The following is a 22,036-nucleotide window of genomic DNA, read 5'->3' as shown; positions in this document are numbered from 1 at the left end:
AAAAGAAAGAAGCAATAAAAAAATCACTAAACCATATTCCTGAGGACCATGTCAACCCGTCTTTTGAACACCTCCAGGGATGGTGCCTCAACCACTTCCCTGGGCAGCCCATTCCAATGCTGGATAACCCTTTCCGTGAAGAAATGTTTCCTAATCTCCAATCTAAACCTCCCCTGGTGCAACTTGAGGCCATTTCCCCTTGTTCTATCTCCTGTGACTTGGGAGACGAGACCGACCCCCTCTTCTCTACACCCCCCTTCAGGGAGTTATAGAGCACGATAAGGTCTCCCCTCAGCCTCCTCTTCTTCAGACTGAACACCCCCAGCTCCCTCAGCCTCTCCTCCTTTATCTCTAGCTGAGATGCTGGGAGGGTTTCACAGGCTGAGAGCAGAGAGCTGCGGCTGCTGCCCGGAGCCAGGCTGCGGCTGCCGCTTCATTATTTACAGCTGCCTTTGGCCGCTCGCTGGCTTCTGTGCCGGGGGGGCAGGACGCTGCTCGCCGTCTGCTTGTTCCTGCACCGAAAGCCCACGGCGTTTTTGCCCTCGGATGGTTGCTATCTGGCACCCAACCTCTGGACCAGCAGCGTACCTGGCGTACCTGCCAGCCCAGGACAGACCTGGTGCCAAGGTTAGAGCTAACCCTTTTTGAAGAGCTCGACTGATTTTTGATTGCTTCCTAACGTCAACAACTAATCTGAGCTGGAGAACAGGGGGTAAAGTCCCGGGCCATATGGCGAAGCCGTACACAGGCTGCAGTTCTCTAGGCTGGGTCCGTGAAGGACTTCAGCTGTGAAGACTTGGGTCATTCTACTGCCTTTTAATGTTGGTCTCAGCCAGGCTGGCACCCCTCGGTCCACCCCTTCTCACTTCAGCCAGCCCTTAACTGCTGCCAAAGCAAGGACAGCCATTACCGGGCCATCAAACACCACCTCCCTGTGCACGGCGTGTCTGAGCAGCTTCGCGGTGGGCTGGAAGTACAGCATCTGTTTGCCCTTGCTGGGGGACGCCTGACATGTTAATGTGGTCCAAATGGCATCTTCCAAGGTGACCAGGCGCTTGCTGGGTGCAGATGTGCAGGGCTGGTGGAGCAGAGATGCACGTCATGGCGCATCCCCAGCCGGCCAGCTCTGCCTCCTCTGCTCCTGTCCCCACCGTTGGTCCCCACTTGCCCCGCCAGCCCTGGGGAGGGGGCTCCATCTGAGATGGAGACCAGCGTGTGAGGCTGGAACTGCCATATGCTCCTTATAAAAACACTTCTTGGCCCGTTCCCCGGCGTTTCCTGCCGCTGCCACACGTGCTCAGGATCCCACATGCCTCGCAAGCCGTTCACCAACTGCAGCCCGGCAGATGGAGGAGCCGGGCACGGTTTTGCAGCAGGAGAGACAGGAATCCACAGGCTCTGTTTGTTCTCGAGGTGTTTGCGGTGGCAGAGGAAGGGGGAGGAGAGCTGGCACCCACCTCTGCAGCACCGTCTGTGCAAAGTGCCCCTCTGCAAAAGGGGGACTCAAGACCTTTCCATGCCCACTGCCCGTCACGGGGCTCAGCCCTGAGCCCTTCTTCAGCTGCAGGAAGCATTTCCACTTGGTGCCGTCCTGTTTAAAGACGGTTGGAAATTTGGTGGGAGTGTCTTGGGTAGATGGAGATCATTTCTTCTCCTAGGCAGGTGGTACTGGTTTGTTCTGATGGCGTTTCCCGTTAGCAGAGATGGTCAGTCAGCCCTAAAAGCAGGGAGAAAATCAGTCCTCAGAGGGCGCAGAGGTTTGTTGCAGTAGGAAATTTAAAAAAAATGTATGTGTCAGCTTTTGGAGTAACTCTTACTCTGCTTTTACACGTCTGGGGCAGAATAAGGGGCTCTGGATTCAGCCTCGGGGGGGGTCTGAAGGTGCTCAGGAAGCTGAAGGCACGTCCCTTGGCAGCGTATCGTGGTGAGGAGTGACCGGACGGAGCTGATGTCTCTTTTATCTTGGGTGGCAGAGTGTGACCGGATTGGTGTCTGAGCTCTGAGCATGGAAGATAAGTGTCCAGGCCCCGGGAGAGGGGATATCTTCATGCTGTGTTGAGACACCGTGAAGAGCCGGGTGAGAAGAGAGACATCCTCCCACAGGGACACGTCCATGGTGGGCTCCTGCTGCTGGTAGGCACAGGGGGGGCTCTCCTGGTGAGCCCTCCTCGTGCTGAGCCATTTTCCAATGACCTTGTGTCTCGGTGGCATTGTGCCACGGTGGTCCCTAGGGAGGTGGTTGAGGCCCCTTCCCTGGAGATATTCAAGGAGAGGCTCGATGAGGCCCTGGGCAACCTGGTCTAGTTGGGGGTGTCCCTGCTGACTGTGGGGGGGTCGGACTAGATGACCTTTGGAGGTCCCTTCCAGCCTGGACGATTCTATGATTCTATGAAATGCAGCCTCTGGGGCTGGTGGCAGACAGGCAGGGTGGGGACATGGACACGAATTGTGGCGGGATGGGGTCAGCGCTGGTCTGTGCCCACCAAGGCTGGGGGGGTGGGTGCTTTCCAAGCAGCTGAGCCCAGGATAGGGCTGGGTTTGGGGTTGGATGCTGCTGACGGGGCAGAGCTGCCGAGCTCCAGGGGTTGTTTGATACCCCAGTTCCTCGCTGTAAGAACAAGGCTGAGATTTGCAGCCCGGTGCACTTCTCTTCCCAGGAATTGGAAAAAGCAAACACAAAACACAGACTTCGGGGAAGCGATGGCTCCTGCCATCCTGAGGCTGCAATTACCAGTGTTAGGGAGAGCAGTACCTGCTGCTGCTTCTCTCCGACCTCTTGCTCTGGTCCGGGGCGAGCACGTGTTGTGGCCCAAGCCCAGCATGGGAGAGCTGCCCAGGGAAAGGCTCTCGGAGCCACAGCCCGGGGAAGGCATGTCGTACCTGCTGCTGAGCACATTATTGCTTCTCCCAGAGTGGATAAGTCCTGCTTACGAGGACGCTGCTCCTCTTTTATTTAATTTCCTGGTAATGCTTCTGCGGCGTCGAAGTCTTATCAGGAGAGGAACAGCTTAAGAGCCTGGTAAAAGAGTTTTATTGTCAGTATCCAGCTCTTTATTCCCCTCTTCCCTTTAAGGCTGGACAGCAGACTGGTTGTGGCTGAAATGAGGTGTGCTTTCTTTTCCTTTTTTTCTATTTAAGCTGCAAAGATTTCCCCCGCTAACCTTTTCTGATGGTAATTTAGCTGCTGTTCCTGGGCAGCCGTTGGAGAGTCGTGGCTCAGCCCCAGACCTTTCTGTGGGGAGGAGCAGGGGTGAGACCCGCTCCCAAATTGCACACAAAAGGACAGATCTGGGGACGCAACAGCTTTAACTGGGCAGCTGTAACCTGGGACTGGTCATCCACTTGGTGAGCAAACCCCTGCCTCAGTTTCCCCAGAGCAATCACACTGAGCTCAGCCCCATCTCCGAGACATCCCAGTGCTTTGAGCCCCATCGTTCACCCTCGTGTTGATGTGCTCGCGGGGGCTTGTTGGATGGGAGATGGAGTTGCTGTGGGCAGATTTTGGGGGGGGATAAAAAGGAGGGGGCGTCCCCTGGGCAGCCAGCAGCTCGGTGGCCCTGCTGTCTCCTGGCAGCCAGCTCCATCCCTGCAAGCAGCAGGCGTCCTCCCTGGCCATGGCAGGTGTGTGTAGACACGGCGCTTCGCTCGTGTCCCCTTTTCAGCTGCAGACAATGGCTTTGGATAACGTTCCTTGGAGAAAATTGGTTTGAATCCTGCAATCGCTTTTTGTTGTTGCTGTTGTTCGTTTAAATGCTGATGGGAGTAGCAGAGCAGCTAACGAGGCGGCGCGCAGCCAGTGGCAGGGGAGACGGTCTCGCCTGCGTTTCCCCCACAGCTGCCTTCCCCTGGTGATGGAGCCAGCCCTACACCCCATGCCTGCATCCCTGCTGGGACCACTGATGGGTGTGGATGGACCACTCCTCCTGACCCGGGAGATGCCCTCACCCTTCTGCTCCTCAGCAGTTCCCTTCCCTGGATCTCACTGTGTTGCTTCTCCAACCACGTGTCCCTGCATGAGGTGGGGGAAAGCCATGGGTACCCATCTGGCTGGGCACTGGGGATGGGTCAAGGTGGACATGGCAGTGGTGGCATCCCATCACCATGGAGCATCGCTCATCCACAGCCAGTGCTGTGTCCCTGACACTGGGTGGTGGCACCCAGAGCCCCTCCTGGCTCCCATGGGGGAGAAGGCAGCAGGGACAGGACCAGACCCTGCTCCCTTAAAGGATGTACGACCTCAAGTTGTTCCAGGGGAGGTTTAGATTGGAGATTAGGAAAAATTTCTTCACGGAAAGGGTTATCCAGCATTGGAATAGGCTGCCCGGGGAGGTGGTTGAGGCACCATCCCTGGAGGTGTTCGAAAGACGGGTTGACATGGTCCTCAGGAATATGGTTTAGTGGTGTGTGTAATTTATTATTTTATTTTTTTTTTTTGGTCAGAGTTAGGTTGATGGTTGGACTAGATGATTTTTGAGGTCCCTTCCAACCTAGACGATTCTATGATGTCGGGACCTGGGGATCAGGGCTGCCTTTCCTGGCAGCGATGTGCCTCGAGCCCCAAGCTGTGTGTGTGCTGAGCGGCGAGAAGCTCCCGTCCTCTTTCCTCCCGTCCCCTCCACACGTGTGTCCCTCTTCCCTCTGCAGCGGGTGCCAACGTGAGGCGCTGGGAGCGGGTTGGGGGGAAGGGGGGGGTGTCAGAACTGCAGGCAGATTGCGTTGGGTGGATGATGCGTCAAATCCTAAACCGATAAGAGACGGAACGATTGATGTGTTGCCAAAAGGCCGGGAAGGATCTCTTTTTTTTTCTTTTTTTTTTTTTTTAAGGAGGCTAAATAGTTCTGGACAGGAACAAGCAATGAGTTGCATAGAAACAGGGGCACGTTCATCACTTTGTTTTTCTGGTGGCGGCCGTGCACGTCGCCGTCTGTCTCTGCCACGCTCCACCACCATCCCCACGGCGCTGGGGTTGCTCCCCCAGAGCGGGCTCAGAGCCCGGAGCCACGGCTGGCATTTCTCTGAGATGCCAAGGGCAGCTTTGGCATGACCTTGCCCTTGGCTGGGTCTCCCCGGCCTCCGGCTGTCAGGGCTTTGAGGAATCCCATGGCTGGCGGTGGAGACCCAGTCGAAGCGCCAGCGGCCATGGCTGAGCCTGCCTTAATCCCAGTTTTCAGACTGGCTGGACTTGTTTCTGCTTATTTCTGATATTGTTCAACCGTGTTACATGGCGTGAAAAAAAGCCAACCCTTGAGTTTGCTTTCAAACCTCTGCAGAAAGGGCAGAGAGATAGCACTCTGGCCATGCCAGGGCTGCCGTCTCCTCTGAACCTTGCAGCGGTGGCATCCCCCAGGTAATGGCTGGAGTGGCACCACCAGGAGTTTATCCCGCATCTAATTCATCACATGTAATGAGTTTATCACATCTAATGAAGTGAGATGCTGGGAGAGCATGGCGTGGTTTTGGGGGTACCTCCATGAATGTCCACCTTGCACAAGCTGCTGGTGCTGTGGCAAGGATGGGCACTGAGCACCACCACTCTGCAAGGGAGGATGGGGTGGGATGGGGGATTGGGGATGTCCCAGCAAGCTGCTGGGACCCCCAGTGCCATCGGTGATGCAGGTGGAGTGGGTTTGGGGCCAGTGGAGAGCGCTGCCATGATGGGGTGCGTGACGGGGTGCCCCCCCCTGCTCTGCAGCGCAGCCATGTGATGCCGGAGGAGCGCGGTGGCGATGATATGGAATGTGGGCAGCTGCCTTCGGACACGCTCCGACAGGTGACGGTCCAACGCCACCCCCGCTACGGATTCGGCTTCGTGGCCGGCAGCGAGAGGCCGGTGGTGGTGCGCTCGGTGGCAGCAGGTAGGGTGTGTGGTGTTGGGGGTCCCAAGCAAGCACAGCAGCACCTACCCCTGGTGGGACCCTCCTGTCCTCTCCTGTCCCCTCCGGTGGACCTGTGGGTGCCCTTCACGGCCAAACACTATAGGGGGGGCTTGGGACCCTCCTGCTTCCCCCCAACCCTGCAGCCTGGGATGCCTGGGCTTGCCCTGACCCTCTGTCCTGGCAGGCGGCCCCTCTGAGGATAAACTCCTGCCAGGAGACCAGATCTTGGCCATCAATGATGAGGATGTGAGTGAAGCCCCCAGAGAGAGATTCATCGAGCTCGTCAGGTGAGGACAACGCTCATCCCTCGTTGCCTTCGGGGATGGGGGTCATGCTGGGCTGTTGTGCCCCAGCTGGAGCTTCGGGGTGCCTTGGGAGCTTCACGGTCACTGCTGGTGTGGGGAAGCCTCAGCCTGAGTGAGGGAATGCCTTGAGCAAGTTCCATACCCGTTTCTGGCTGGCCAAGGGGTGGGCAGCACTGGGAGAGCACCCACAGCCGTGTCACCAAGCATCCCAAGGAACCCACAAAGGTCCCAGCCACCATTGGGCTGGGAAGGGTGGGATGTGCTCTCAGTAGCCAAATGCACGTGTTGAGGTCCACCACCATCAGGTCCTGTCCACCTTCATTTCTCCTTTCTGTCACAGGAAGGCCAAGGACTTCATCATCCTCACGGTCCTGCACACCCACCAGGTGAGACCAGCGGGGCCATGGTCAGCCCCAGGGGAGCCAGGATAGGGGTTAAGAGCTCTTTGGGATTCCAAGGTGGGGTCCCTGGAGGCCCCAGGGGACCACTCAGGCAGCTCAACCAAGGTGTTGGACTGGTGTCCCACCACCCCAAACCTCTTCCAAGCTGTCAGGCCTGAGAGCTGCCGCAGCCCCACAGAGGCAGTGTGGGCAAGTGGCCACCTCCCTCTCCTCGTCACTAGCCCCTCACAGGAGGGAAGGAGGGAAAACATCCTCAAATCCATTTGGTTTGCAGAGGGCATCAGGTGTGTCTGATGAAGTGACCTGTCATGCCAGAGGGTGGCAGGGAGGGATGTGCCCATGACTGTCCCCAGGAGGATGGGAGTGCCAGGCTGCGTGCCCCGAGCCGCGCGGCCAATGGTGACGATGGTAGCGGGTAGTGATGGTGCCCTGGGCTCAGCACCCGTGGTGCTGGAGCAGATTGAACCATCGAGCTGGGGCGGTGGTGGCAGCGGCAGGGCATCATTTCTGCTTCACTGAGCCCTTTGATGTCGGTGAAGGAGATAAGTGGGAGAGCTCCCCTGTGCTCCCCTCCTTTCCGGGAAGGAGATGCCACCCCCCAGCACTGCTCTGTCAGAATCGGAGTGTGTGCCAGGCTCCAAAAGAGCTTTTTTTTTTCTTTTCTCCTGTCCCTGGATGGCCACCAGCCAGGACAGGCTGTTCAGCTGATGCTGGCACCCTCAGACACACACAGCTCTGCACCACGACCACCTCGCAGCCAGACCATGTGCAGGCAGGGGCTCCCTGGTGCCTGGCACTGCCACCAGAACGTCCCACAGGGCCACCTGGGGTCCTGCTATCTCCCAGGCTTCTCCCCATGGCTGCAGACCCACATCCAAGTGGCTCGTCTCCCCCATCCAAAGCAGTGCCACCGAGCCAGCCCTGGCTCATGTGTGCTGGAGGTCAGGGGGTGCACAGGGGGTGCCGGGCACATGTGCCTGCTGGGGGTGCAGGCTTCCCCGTCACACTGAGGGTGTTGGTGTGACTTCAGGGGCTGCTGCTTATCCTTCTGGCCCTGCCTGCAGCACTGTAGAACCACAGCGCAGGGGATTTGCCTTCCACCCTGCCATTCCACGGCTCGCTGCCCACCCCCCATCATCGTGCTGGCTTCAGAGGGGCTTTCTCTGGGCCCCCTGTCTGGCTTTCCCCGTGCCACGGCTCCGAGGGCAGGCAGGTGATTTACCCGGTGCTCTCTTTCCAGTCTCCCAAATCTGCTTTCATCAGCGCAGCCAAGAAGGCGAAGCTGAGGTCCAACCCGGCGAAGGTCCGATTTTCAGAGCAGGTGACAGTCGGCGAGACGGACCCAGTAAGTCCTGCCCTACCTTCCTCCGTGATTCACCCCCTCGAGGCATCCCCAGGGCCGTGGGGCAGGAGGCGGGTTGGGGCTGCAGGGCTCCTTTCCCTTGATTTGGGCTCCGTGGGTACGATCAGCCCTCTGGCCCAGGGAGAACCTCAGGGCAGATGCCCTTGGGCACACTCAAGGCGAGTGTCAGTGCCAGGGGAACATGCCATGGTCCTCCCCTGTCCCTCCATCTGGATGGAACCCCAGAAACTGTCCTTGGAAACCTGGTCCCCCCCTGGGCACCCAAAGGTGACATCCAGGCAGTGGTCAGCCCCTGCCCTAAGGAAGGTCTGTGGCTTCCAACCCAGTGCCAAAGGTTCTTCACAGGAGCACCCGTGCGTGGGGCAGGGTGATGAGGGCACTGCTGTGTGGCAATGGAAGCTCTTACGCTGCCATGGTGTTCCAGCCCAGTGCCATTATCTCTTAATTGCAGAAAGGTTTTATTAAGCAGCATACCAAAAAAAACCCCAAAAAAAACCCCCAAACAAAACCAACAAAAAAAAAAACCCTGTAAAGCTCTTCTAGCAAATTCTATTTTTAAGCAAAATCAATTAAGTAATTATCTGATCGAAACGCCTCTTCCTGAATAAAATGAGTCCTCACCCAGCTTCCTGCATGTCCAAGGTTGAGGTGGGCTGGCCGGGGTTATGGGTCAGGAAAGGGGGACCGGCTCTGAGCCACCCTGGCCATGGCTTCCCCTCGGGGACACCAGCTGGGGAGCGGGGACGGGCTGCCAGGCACTGGGATGTGCCGGAGGGAGTGGGATGCTCCGTTCCTGCTGCAGCTGCTGGGAGCTGGGGAGGTGAATGTGTCGGGCAGCTCTTCTGAATTGCTCCAGCTCTGCTCGTCTCAGCAGAGAAGCTGGATTTTGAAGGGAAATGTGCCTCTTAGCGCATCAGCCCAGAGAAGCAGAGGATGCTGTAACTGCTCCATCACTGACACTCGCTCTCTCTCTCCCCTCACCCTCTCTCCCTCTCTCCGTGTCCCCCCCCGCCACCCTCCTTGCTGGCCCCGGCGTGCCCAGGACATGTTGAAGAAAGAAGCTCTCCTCCTCATTCCCAACGTGCTGAAGGTTTTCCTGGAGAACGGGCAGATCAAATCCTTCACCTTCGATGGCCGAACCACCGTGAAGGTGGGTCCCTTCGCTTCCCCCCCCATCCCACACCACCGTTGATGCTTCTCTCCTCCCGCCCGCCCCATCCATTTTTCCTTGTCTCCTGCTTCCTTGCGCAAACACCGCAGCGGCGCTTGGCTGCCTGCGAGCTGCCACCGCGTGATCGATGGCCCCTCCGCCTCCCCGGGCGACACGCTTTGCAGCTGGCAGGGATGGGGTTTATTGCCATCTTTCTCCCATTCCCAACTTTCCTCCTCGCTGCCAGCCTGCCCTCCAGCTGGGATGGATGCTCCTGTCAGTCCTCCTGCCAGGGACCAGCTCCCTGCAGCCCCCCCATCCAAAAACGTCCCAGTGTTACCCGAGGTGCTGGTCACCTCCTGCTGTCACTTTGCCTGGCGGTGGTTGGAGACCATCCCATGGACCTTCTCAGTGCTGCGGGTGCCAGGGATGGGGTTTATTGCCATCTTTCTCCCATTCCCAACTTTCCTCCTCGCTGCCAGCCTGCCCTCCAGCCAGGATGGATGCTCCTGCCGGTCCTCCTGCCAGGGACCAGCTCCCTGCAGCCCCCCCATCCAAAAACGTCCCAGTGTTACCCGAGGTGCTGGTCACCTCCTGCTGTCACTTTGCCTGGTGGTGGTTGGGGACCATCCCGTGGACCTTCTCAGCACTGTGGGTGCCAGGGAGGAGGGATGCTCTCAGTGGGCTGCCAGCTCCACCCTGGGAGGGGGTCACTGCCCCGCACCCAAGCCTGTCCGTGGCATTTGCAGGACGTGATGGTGACGTTGCAGGACCGCCTGTCCCTGAGGCACATTGAGCACTTTGCCCTGGTCCTGGAGTATTCCAGCCCGGAGCAGAGCCACCGGTTCCTGCTGCTCCAGGACAAGCAGCCGCTGGCCCACGTAAGCCACCGGGTGTGGGAGGGCATTGGGATGGCCATGGCTGGGGCACAGGGAGGCTCTTCTCCCATCAGCGTGGGGCTTGGCTGGGTTGCTATGGGGTGGTGTAGCCTCTCCTTGCTGCTAGCGTGGTCCTGTGGGCTCAGGGGTGCAAAGGGTGGTCAAAGAGGGAGATGATGAGGGTTTTACCCATCCCACCCTGACAGCACCGTGGAGATGCTCTGTGCTCCAGGCTGGGCAGCTGCAGACAGCATTCCTGAGCTTCCTTGGCTTGCTCAGGAAAGGTAGGAAGCTGGCACTGCATGGGACCAGGGATAAAATGGGGATCGTGGAGGAAGCGTTAGCCTTGGTGGTATAAACCCCTGGAACACCAGGCAAAGCTGTCACACCAAGGAGGGCTGGGCTGTTCCCAGGATGAAAGGATTGAGTGGTGCATGGACAAAAATCAAATCCCCCCCTCCACCCAGGGGAGAGGAGAAGGGTGTCTACTGCCCCGCAGGCAAATATACATGGCTCCTGGGCTCACCAGTCCCCTCTGCTCCTGCCACAGGTTGTGCAGAGGACACACTACCATGGCATGAGATGCCTCTTCCGTGTGAGCTTCTTCCCCAAGGACCCGGTGGAGCTGCTGCGCCGGGATCCTGCAGCGTTCGAGTACCTGTACATCCAGGTAGGGGACTCTCTCCCAGGAACTGGGAGCTGATGGTGCTTGTGGCCCATATGTCTCTCCAGGATGGGTCCTGTGGAGGCATCCCTCAGGTAGCGGGCGCCCTGTCCTCGTGGCTGTCTGAGGACACCTTCTCCTCCCTCCTGCAGAGCCGCAACGATGTGATCAGAGAGCGCTTCGGCACAGACCCCAAGCCAGAGATGCTGCTGGGGCTGGCTGCCCTCCACATCTACATCACCGTCTCAGCCACCCGCCCCAGCCAGAAGGTCTCCCTCAAGAATGTGGAGTGAGTCCTCATCCCTCTCCCCACTCCACTTCGTATCCCTCCTCTGTGTCCCCTCCTGTGTAACTGGGGTGGTCCCAGCGAGATTTTGGGGTGCTGAGCGTGAGATGCCCTGGCTGGTAGCTCACAGGCTTGGCAGCAGTGACACACAGCCCCTGGTCCCACCGTGGGACCATGTAAGACCCCCACGTGCTGATATCCAGCATCTTTGCCAGAGCTGGCGGGGATATTTGGTGCAAATCCAGGATCATTTCGTTGGGAACTCAGGCTGATTTTCCAGCTGGCATCCAAGGCAAGGAGAAGGCACTGGGGCTGCATAATCGCAGCCCATCACCAAGCCATGCAGCCCTGGCTCAGCTCTCCTGTGACTCCTGGTGGTCTTAAATCCGTATGGAGTCCATCTGTGCAGGCTGGCCTTGCACGGTGTGCACAGGGAGGAAGGGGGGAGATGGCCAAAAGGGAGGATCCCAGAAGAGGTTTGGGGATTTGCCCTGCGTCCCTTAACCTGACATGCAGGTGAGTGGGAGCTGGGCTTGGCTGCAGAGCCTGGCACCCTTGTGTTCCCCAGCCCCGTGCTGGTGGCTGTGACACCAGCTTGGGGGTCCCGTCCCCCTGGGGACCCAGGCTGGAGGCTGTGACACCAAGGAAGTGCTGGTGCTGCTCCAGCTCCCTCTGATGGCAAGAGGATGCTCTCGGGCACCATCCCTGGTTGCTGGCCCTCTCTGCCCATCAGCGGGGTCTCTGGCCTGGTGGCTCAGGCAGGTTTTCCTCCCCACAGGAAGGAGTGGGGCCTGGAGCCCTTCCTGCCCCCCTCGCTCCTGCAGCTCATCAAAGAGAAGAGCCTCCGGAAATCCCTCTCGCAGCAGCTCAAAGCCCACCAGAACCAGACTGGGGGCACCAAGGTGAGCCCAACCCACATAGCCAGGGCTAGTGGGGTGGCTCCAGCCATCCTGTTGTCCCCGGCTGCTCAGCAGCTCCTGTTATTGCTGCCTAAGTCCCCTGGGATGGGAGATAAATCCCAGCCATGCAGCTGCTCGCTCTCCTGAATCCACTTCCGAGAGCTGATCTGGATTTCGGGGACTGCGATGAGGATCAGTGGGGTGAGATCAGCCCAGAGCTGGTTCCTCAGCGTGGCCAAAGCGGCACGCATCAGCTAAGCCTGTGTTTATTGTTATCTCTGCTTCTGGGCTTGGAAAGCTCTGGAGGAGGCTGCTGAGCCACTGCCTCGCTCCCTGCAGCCCTCGGAGCTCCCCAGGAGGGTTATGCATCTCGGGAGGGGGGGATTATACATCCCACGGAGGGGTTATACATCAAGTGTCTGGGTTCCTTCCTGGCTGTGCCTCTGCCCTGAGTCACCTCCCAGCGTCTGCCCAGGAGGGCAGGGGAGCAGAGACCCCCTCCACCCCATGTCAAGCCCCCAGGCTCGCTGCCAGCACAGCCCATGCCCCCCAAGCTGCCCACTCCTGCTTGGGAGCTCCTGAGTTTGTACCAGCCTCTTGCGTTTCTTCCCCCTTGTGTTGGTGGTGATCACCCGTGTGATGTGTTTTGTCAGGTCTCCACGGCCCAGGCGAAGCTGCAGTACCTGAGGATCCTGAACGAGCTGCCCACCTTTGCTGGGGTCCTCTTCAACACAGTGGGACTGGTACGGTAATTCCGGATGGGCTGGGAGGTCCTTGGCACTGCTCTTGAGTGTGTGCTGGAGGGGAGAGCCAGGGGAGATGTGGGTCCCACAGAACTTACTTCCCTTGGTCTCTTACTTTGCCCTGCTGGGGGTCCATGCCCATCCAGAAAAGCCCTCAGAGCCTTTAGGTCAGGTCTTCAGCTCTACAGGGTCAGGGTCAGCTCTGCTCATGCCAGCCTTTTGGGCAACAAGATTATCTGCTCGATGAAGTCGGGGTATTTTCCAACTTAGAGCCTGGTCCTGCCCTGGCAGATTCCTGCCAGCCATCTCAGAGGAGGGCCACCCATGGCAAAGGCCACTGTGTTCCCAGCTTGTCCATGCAGGGAGTAGCCTGGCTGGCCTTACCTTCTCCGGCAGTAGTGGTCCAGCTTGACCGCTGTTTGGAAGCTGCCACCGCCATGGCCCACTCCTCCCTCATCTCCATCAAAGGCATCTCCACCCCTCACCCAAGCCATCTCACTTTCTCCACGGCAGGAGGAAAGCCACCAAGCCAAACAGGAGAAGGGTGGGCTTGCTAACGCTCACCTCTCTGTCCCTCTTGCTTCACCTTCCATCCAGGGGTCTCCATGTAAGTGTCACCTCTCTGCCATCCTTCCCTTTACCCCCACCCAAGGTCTTGGCTCTTCCCTGGCTTTCCTTGCTTTGCCTCCTGGGTTCCATCTATTACAGCCTTTGATCTGCTCTCCTTCCACCAATCCTTGGGGCTCCTCACCTCACAGCTCAAAGGGCTGTAGGAAATCAGTGAAGGAAGAACCACATGGTATCTGGTCGGAGCCATGGCTGAGTGCTTGGAGTCTGCCTCGGTGGGCAGCGTTGGGCAACTCACCTCTGGTGTGGGTGCCCTGCCTTTTTTGTTCATCTCTGACACCAAAGCCATGACTCTGAGCCAGCCCAGGAGTTGAACCACGTGTAAGTGGTAAAAAGTATTCCCTTATTCTCTTCTGCACTGCTCTGCCCAGCTCCTCTTCACCTCCAGTTCTGGCTTGAAACATCCTTCCTGGGCAGACCAGAGCAATGAAGATCTCTATTTTCTGGCTTTAGTCTTCTTTTCTAAAATGCATTCACTCCCTCCTCTGCTTCCTCCTCTCAGAGGCGATGTCAGATCAGGCAGATTTGTAACATGCTGTTACTTCTCTGTAGTGACACCAGCAGGCCTGAATATTTCATGTGGACAGTCAGTTCAGTGCTTTATTTTTAAATAGCCCTGGCATCCTGCACACCGTTCCCAGCTCTGCAGAGAAGCTTGGGGCTGAGGTGGGGGGGAAGTTCATGGCACCAGCTTCACCTGCTGCTCTGCAAAAGCCACCCAGGACCTGAAATCTCTACTGAGAAGGATCTGGGAGTCCTGTTGGATAGCAAACTATCCATGAGCCAGCAGTGTGCCCTTGTGGCCAAGGGGGCCAGTGGGATCCTGGGCTGCGTAGGGAAGAGTGTGGCCAATAGGTGGAGGGAGGTCATTCTCCCCCTCTGCTCTGCACTGGGGAGGCCACAACTGGAATCCTGCCTCCAGTGCTGGGCTCCCCAGCTCAAGAGAGACAGGGAACTGCTGGAGAGAGTCCAGCGTTGGGCAACAAAGATGATGGAGGGATTGGAGCATCTCCCTGATGAGGAAAGGCTGAGAGAGCTGGGGCTCTTTAGCCTGGAGAAGAGAAGGTTGAGGGGAGACCTTATCTACGTTTACAAGTACCTAAAGGGTGGGTTGAAGGAGGAGGGAGCCGGACTCTTTTCAGTGGTTCCCTGTGACAGGACAAGGGGCAACGGGCACAAGCTGGAACATGGGAAGCTCCATTCAAATACGAGGAAGAACTTCTTTCAGGTGGGGGTGCCAGAGCCCTGGAACAGGCTGCCCAGGGAGGGTGTGGAGTCCCCTTCTCTGGAGATCTTCAAGCCTCGCCTGGATACTCCTGAGTGATGTGCTCTGGGCAACCCTGCTTTGGCAGGGGAGTTGGACTAGATGATCTCTAGAGGCCCCTTCCAACTCTGACAATTCCATGATTCCGTGACCTGGCTGAGCTGCTGACATTTAGACTTGGCTTCGTGGAGCCCCAGGGTGCCTTTACTCACCCCTGTCCGTCTGTCTCTCCTCATTGCACTGGTGCTACCAGGACGAGAAGCAGCCGGCCACCACACTTCTGGTGGGACCCCGGCACGGCATCAGCCACGTCATCGACCTGAAGACCAACCTCACCACGGTGCTGTCGGAGTTCAGCAAGGTCAGCAAGATCCAGCTGTTCAGGGAGAACCAAGGGGTGGCCCGGGTGGAGACGAGCATCCTGGATGCCAAGGTAGGCACGGGTGCCACAGAGGCAAGCACTGGGGAGAGGGGCCAGTGTGGAGGCCGTGGTGGGGGGTTCGGTGCTCACCTTTGAGAAGGTTCAGGACAGACTCTCAGGCAGGTAGCTGTGTCCCTGCTCCAGGACACCCTCGGTTTTGCTGCCTCCCCACACCCAGCTCTTCTCCTAAAGCCCCCTGTGCTCTATATTTCAGCTGCAGCCTCGCAGATGTAATCATGGTGGATTTGTTTAGGATTCTCCTGCTGCCTCCTCTCCTGGGGGATTTTAGCACTTTCTCCCACCAGGCTCATTAATTCCTCCAAGTCTGTTTTCCTGCTGCTGCTGTGCCTAGTCCAGGAGCTCTGCTGAGCTGCAGTAACACTCCAGTAACCTCTGCCAGAGCCACGCTCATCCTCATCCCCTCTGCTTCAGCTGTCCCCTCCAATCTGTCATCTCATTTTTGCCCAATCTGGCCCAAACCACAACCTCCGTGAAGCCCTTCATTTGCATTTGTGCTTCAGTGGGTGTTCGGGCAACTGGAATACCTGTGATATCCCCTCTTCTGCATCCCACGGAGGTCAGTGGTCGCCCAGGTGAAGCCCTGGTGTCCTGCTGTGCCTGTCCCTCCCCTTCAAAACCCTCAAACCTGCCCCCTTGCATCCTGGGCAGGTGGGAGCCCTCCTTGCCCAGCCCTTCCATCTGCCTGGGCTGTGCCCAGGGGCTCTCCTTACTGCTTACGGGGCACGTATAACCAAGGGATATCATCTACAGCATGAGTAACCCGTCTGGTTCCTCCTGGTGCCCATGCCCCTTAGACATGTATGTATAAATTATAATATTAATACAGTAATAACAGGTTGGTCACGATCCCCGTGATTGACTGCTGGTGGCTCGCCGGGAGCAGGGCACGTTCCTGCTGTCACATAGCCCTGTGGCCATCTCACCAGCATCAGCTCAGCCCCCGGCATGCAGCCAGCTCACGGTGTGCTGCACGGGCCCCTCTGGTGCCACCATCCCCTCCCTGGCATGGGAGAAGGCAGTTGTCCCCTCCCCAGCCGAGACTGGCCGCAGGAGCAGCAGACGTGCTGGAGGCTGAGGTGACGCTGGCGTCCATCTGCTCTAAATTAGGTGGCAATTCCCACACGGCTTCTCCACGGATCCTGCAGCACCGCTCCCTTTGGCCGTGCTCTGAGCAGTAATTAACTCCCCACCACCACCAGCCCTTCCCTGACGGAGGGGCAGACTTGCTCCTGTGTCCCCTCCATCCAGCCTCCCCGATTGCTGGAGACCAGGTTGGTGCTGGTCTCTTCTCACAGGTAATTAACGACAGAACGAGAGGGAACGGCTTCAAGCTCCAACAGGGTAGGTTTAGACTAAACATTAGGAAGGAATTTTTCACAGAAAGAGTGGCCGGGCATTAGGAATAGGCTGCCCAGGGAGGGGGTTGAGTCACCATCCCTGGATGTGTTTAAGGGATGTTTAGATGTGGTGTTGGGGGATATGGTGTAGGGGAGGACTTTGTAGAGTAGGGTAGAGGGTTGGACTCGATGATCCCAAGGGTCCTTTCCAACCTGAATGATTCTATGATTCGGCAGCTCACATGCAGCTTTCCCCCAGCTCGTCCGCACGCACGGCAGCTTTATCTCCCTGAGAAGTTCCAGGCAGCTGCCTACATCCACCAAAAGTCCCCCCCCCGGCCCCCCTGGAGCGGGGCGAGCGTCCCATTTGTGTATCTCAGCAGGCTCAACATCCCCCCGCCAGCGCAGAGGCTGCCCTTATCTGTCTGCCTTTAACCCTTATCCGAAGGGCTGGGTTTTCGAGCCAGAATGTCTGCTCCAGAGTGAGACATATGCTAATCCTACGCAGGGCAGCGATGGATGAGGCAAGCTAAGAAAAGCAGGCAAAAAAAAAAAAAGAGATCATTACCTCGCAGTGCTAATCTGCTTTCTGCAATTATTCTTTTGCGCTGAACGTGTCACCGGCTAAAGCCCTGGGTGGCAAATAAATCCCTTTCCACTGTGAGTGGTAAAATATTAGAGGGTTGCCCTGGAAGTAGGGTCCTGCCTGCCCTTGGGGACCTGTGCTCAAATCCATGTTGTCCCTGGAAGCCCCACGGATGGAAGACAGGGTGGGGGTGTCCCCCCCACACCCAGGGCTGTGGCTCTGTTGATGCCGGGTGATGCTCTGTGGGATGCTGGAGCCGGGGTGGCTCCGGTGCGTTGCCCAGGTAACGGCAGGGATGCGGGATGCAGGGGGAGACAGCCTGAACCCGGGGGGGTGGCGACGGCCCCCTCGCAGCTGCTGGCTGGGTTACTGTGGAAACGGCAGATGTTGGGTGTCGGGTAAGGGATTTGTGCAGAAAAGCCATTTTGAATTCCTGAAGCGCCAGGTTTATCGATGTCGGGGAGCTGATCCTAAGGGTTTTAAAAAAGAAAGAGAAATAAAAAAGGCCCTGGCTGGGGGGGCAGGTCATGGGACAGCCACCATCCGGGAGGTCTGCACATCCTGACCCCACCAGTTCTAACATCCTTACCCGCTGCGTGACGGCAACCACAGCCCGGACGGACCCGCCGGGGAGGAGCAGGGGAAGATTCCCAGGTAACAAACAGGCTCGCGGGGATCGTAAACCGTCTGCATTTAGTTCAGGAGGAAAAGAAACGCGTGTTTGTCGTTATAAATTATTCACCAGGTAGTTAATTGGTTTGTTTTGGGAGTTTTTTCCATCCTCGGCTTCGGTTTCTGTTTAAAACAGCCCGTTTGGGATACCAACCCAGGGCTGGTGCCTCTGCTTTGCTTTCTTTAGCTGTTTGCCACTGCGAGGGTGGCAAGAGGGGGCAAGGGCTGGCAGGACCCCTCGTAGAGGAGCTGCACAACCTCAGGACAGAGGAACAAATGTCTCCAGGCCTCTGCTACCGGGTCCAAGAAGGATTTTTTTACTCCCTGCAATGTCCAAGGGAGCTGCTGGGAGGAGAGGAGCAGGTTTTGCCTCCACAGCCACAGAGTGGGGCAGGTTTGCTTGGAAATGCTGAGAAGCTTCACAGCCCGTGGCTGGGGGCAGGACGGTGCTCCCCCAGTTGTGCTGCAGCTGTGTGAGCGTTTGGCAGGATTGTGGGGTCATTCACACCTGGCAAAGTCCCATTTCTGCTGGAGCCACCGCTTCTCTGCTCTTCCTCCTGTGCTCCAGGCTTGCCGGTGTTGGAGCATTGGTTCTGGAGCTCGTAGATTTGCTGGGGACAGGCTGGTGGCACGTGGTGTCTCCTGGGACCAGCATCTGAGAGAGGCGGATGCTCCTGAGCCAGCTGAGGTTTGGGCGTCCAGACAGGCGTCTCCCCAGGGCAGGACTGCAAAGTCCTCTTGTACCTCCCAGCATCCCAGGAAGGGCAGTGTCAGCATCTCCTGCCCAACATCTGGGCAAGCTGAGATGCAGAGAGGCAGAGGAGTGGCTGCTGGCCATGCTTGCCCGGGCTTCCGCAGCATAGGAAGGACGGAGAGATCTGCTCAGCTCCATGGACACCTCGGGGCCAGCTCCTGGAGATCTGCTCAGCTCCATGGACACCACAGAGCCAGCTCCTGATGTCCAGGCAGGTGGCTCCACTAGGTTGCACCCTTGGCTGCACAGCTCCGGCAGCTCCTGCAGAAGCAAAGGTATTGTTCTTACTGAAATGGCTTTTTCAGATGGAGCATTTCCACTTTTCCACTTACGCAGCCACACGCCGCTGGGCTTTTTATTATTAACAGTCTTCACACTGGCAAAAAAAAAAAAACCCAAAAAAAGCTGCCGAAGCCCTCTGAATGGGGATGAAAGAGGAGCACTGGGAAGGTAGCCGGATCGCCTGAGCCCGGACGAGCATCTGCAGTGTGACAGAGGAGATGTCCCCAGGCTGTGCCTTGTCCCCGTGCCGGGCTGTGGGGCAGGAGCCCAGGGCCGCTGGCTGCTCGCCAAGCGCAATTCAATCAAAGGCATTGGGGTAATTGACTTCACCTCTCCCAGCAGGGCCCGCAGCCAAGCGGCGCTTCGGCCGAGATCAAGGCTCGACAGAGGAAAACAAAGGAAAAATTAATTCAGAAAGGTCCCCGGCTGCTGCTATGCCTGGAATCTGGCTATTGGTGTCCCGGGGGCTCTGGTGTGCTTCCAGCCTGCCAGGGACATAAAAAACTGCCGTGCCCAGCTGGGGGGTGGCAGCTTCTCCTCTCCCCCTGGGAAGGAACCCAAGTCCTGCTCGATGGCCATCCCTCCCTCTCACTGGCGATGGGATGGAGACCCCTCTGGGTGATGTGATGGGGATCCTTCTGGGCAATGGGATGGAGACCCCTCTGGGCCTCTGGACCCTCCTGCCTCCCAGCTTTCCCCACCGTAGCCGGTGGCAGCAGGTGCCAGCCCTGAGCCCTGTGGTGCTTCCCCCAGCCGAGCGTGGCAGGGACACATTGTATGTACATTTGCCAAATTGTAGTCTGAAAACAGTGGGGAGCCCCATAAAACCACTGAGGGCAGGTGAGGCTGGTGTTACACCCACTCGTGCAAGCGATGACTGAAACCCATCGGGTTTCTCCTACAGGAGGAAGGAGGCTTTGCAGTGATGATGGCCCTAAAGGCTGTGGTTCCCTAAACTGAATTCATCTTTATTTGCATCAAGCCGTTCTGAAACGCTGTCATCTCGTGGGAGAGGAGGAGGGATGGAGATTTCCTTTGGCTCCGTACCTGGGGTGGGAGGTGTGGATGCAGTTCCCCCCCTCGCAGAGCCTTTCAAGCGGGATGTAAAGCAAAGCCCGTACCAGCCTTTGGTACGTACCAGCCCCGGTGCCACCCATAGCGCGGGCACCGGGATGGGAGCCAGCCAGAAACACAAGAGTCAGACAACATGTGGAGAGGATGAGTTTCCAAGCCTGCGAAGCCAAATTTGATTTGTTTATTTGAAAGGAAAAAATAAATAAATAAAAATCAACAAACAAGCAGACCTCGGGCATCCAGCGCTGCTGCAACCTTGGGAGTGCTGAGAACTTCCTTCAACCAACAGGAAACACAAAGGAAAGGTGCTAGCAGGCTCTGGTGATTAGAGATCCCCCAGAAAAGAGCCCTTTGAGTAGCTGTGGAGGGAATGAAAGCCAGCCAGGGTGGCAGCTGCAGCGTGATGAGAAGGTGTAGGCTGGACCTGCGCCTTCCCCAGGACAAAGCAGCACCAGGAGGGGCCATCAAAGAGGAGAGGAGGAGACACCAAGGAGTTTGCAGTCCTAAGGAAGGAGATGCCGGTGCAGAAACCTGCAGCTCTGCTGCTAACGAAGGCAGGAGGTTTATTGATCAACAAATAGGAAATAATGGCCCTAATCACAAGCAGCCCGGTATTGATAGAACTGAGTTAATAATGCTTAAAGGGAGGGAAGGAAAGGTCAATGTACGAGTGAAAAATTGACTGCTGTCTCGTTAGGCCCAGATGCCTGTATTATTAAATATAAACTTGGCAGCGCACCGCAAGTAAGCCAGGGAACATAAATTATGTAAATTCATCTCCCACCTTTCTCCTGCAGTACATTAAAGGAAGCAGGGTAAGACCCAAAGTACACGATAAAGGCGGGAGATTAAAAGGAAATGCACATAAGCTTAAGGGTTATAACATGCATAGACCAGGTCATAAATTAATTTAAATATGGGGTCTGTTAAGATTCTCTAGCATAACCCTGGCCATAAAATTTCCTCCAGAAGTTCTTCTATGAAACCTTCACCTTTGTCTGAACAAGAGAATGTCCTCCAGAAGGACATCGACGTTTGATTTAAAGGCAGGGCATAACAGAAAAAGCGCTATATCCTTAATAAGCTAATGGAAAACTCATCTCTCGTATCCAATATAAATTTATTTTGGTTTACTTTCCAGAGAGATCGGTTGCCAAGCGGCAAACTCTAAGTGAAAAAATGTCCTTTTATCATTAGGACTAGAAAATCTGGAAAACCAGTATGAGTGAAAGATCAAAATATCAATAATTTCAGGTTGGTATTATGCATTTAAATGGCGAAAGAGCATTCTTTTTAAAATTGGATTCTTTTCATGTTGGTGTATTACAGGTCAGAGACGTACCTTTACCTGTGCGTCCTGCTGGGAATCTGATGTTTGGCATTTTTAGGGCAGTTAGGATTATCCTAGTGGCTTTGCTTCTGTGTAAAACCAGCTTTCATCCTAAAGGTGCTGCTGCCCTGACAAAAATCAGCCAGGCATTTCTGTCTGCCCAGGGAACCAGCTGAGTCACCATCCCTGGAGGTATTTAAAAGCCCGTGCTTAGAGACGTGGTTTTGTCAGTGCTCGGTTGATGGTTGGACTCGATGATCTTAAAGGTCCCTTCCAGCTTAGACAATCCTATGGTTCTGATTCTGCTCTGGCATCCCAGGGAAGCAGAGCCCTCGGGGCCACTGAGATATGAGCCCCTGTCACTGTCACAGCGAGAATGTGCCGGGGATGAGGAGGAGGAGGAGGAAGAGGATGGGCTGGTTGGCATGAGACATGCCATCGGTGTGTGGCAGGAGGATAACTGGAGGGTTATCCTAGCTAATAACTTTTTTCCCCATTGGTAATTAACCATCTCCTGATTAACAGCCGGGAAAGAGGCAGTTTTGTGGCAGCTTCCCAAAACAATCAGTGCTGACAGGAAGCAGGTCTTAGAGGAACGACACCGAGTTTGCTCCTTTTGCATCCTTCCCTGCCTTCCCACTGCTCACAGAAGTCTCTCTGCTCTACCGCACCGCCGGGTTCAGAAAGCTGATGAAGATTTACGCTCTTTCAGGTTGTCGCCTTTTGGTCAGGTCTGGTTGAGATTGAGCAGTAAGTTAAAAAAAATGGCCTGAGCCCCATCCCCCAGGGGACCAGGCCAGTGCTGACCACAGGCACAAGCCCTCGCTGCTCCCTGCAGGATGTTTCCGAAGGAAAGGAGATCAATCCCATTCGCCACAAGCCATGGGTATCACAGGGAAGCCCAGGCTATAGTCCTGCATTGATGGTTTTGGAGCTCCCTGCAAAGCTGTCTGGCATTGATCAACTAAAACCCATAGCAACATTATTTGGAAATTTTTCATGCAACTGTTCAGAAAGTCAATGTTTGCTCAACTCGCCTGTGCCTGGCTGTCTCCACGAGATCTCATTTGCCTTCCCTGTGTGGAATAGGGTGACCGAGATTG

At 56.7% G+C, this 22,036-nt stretch overlaps 1 protein-coding gene across 4 annotated transcripts in view; it reads left to right on the top strand.

Moving 5' to 3' along the window:
• FRMPD3 (FERM and PDZ domain containing 3) overlaps positions 1-22,036 on the top strand; it is a 64,737-nt gene that overhangs the window by 28,109 nt on the left and 14,592 nt on the right. For 3 of the 4 annotated variants that reach the window (XM_014955313.1, XM_014955315.1, XM_014955314.1), the window contains 11 exons: positions 5,693-5,855; positions 6,061-6,163; positions 6,522-6,567; positions 7,823-7,927; positions 8,988-9,095; positions 9,845-9,976; positions 10,524-10,643; positions 10,790-10,926; positions 11,702-11,825; positions 12,476-12,565; positions 14,710-14,889. In XM_014955313.1, coding sequence (XP_014810799.1) covers positions 5,705-5,855; positions 6,061-6,163; positions 6,522-6,567; positions 7,823-7,927; positions 8,988-9,095; positions 9,845-9,976; positions 10,524-10,643; positions 10,790-10,926; positions 11,702-11,825; positions 12,476-12,565; positions 14,710-14,889 — 1,296 coding nt within the window. In that variant the 5' untranslated portion in view covers positions 5,693-5,704. The remainder of the gene's footprint in view (positions 1-5,692; positions 5,856-6,060; positions 6,164-6,521; positions 6,568-7,822; positions 7,928-8,987; positions 9,096-9,844; positions 9,977-10,523; positions 10,644-10,789; positions 10,927-11,701; positions 11,826-12,475; positions 12,566-14,709; positions 14,890-22,036) is intronic. The other variant, XM_014955316.1, reaches the window with a different exon arrangement.

This window comes from Calidris pugnax, unplaced genomic scaffold, assembly GCF_001431845.1.
Source record: "Calidris pugnax isolate Ruff unplaced genomic scaffold, ASM143184v1 scaffold38, whole genome shotgun sequence".
NCBI lineage: Eukaryota > Metazoa > Chordata > Aves > Charadriiformes > Scolopacidae > Calidris > Calidris pugnax.
Note: the sequence above shows the minus strand (reverse complement) of the source record. Positions and strands in the feature narration are given on the sequence as shown.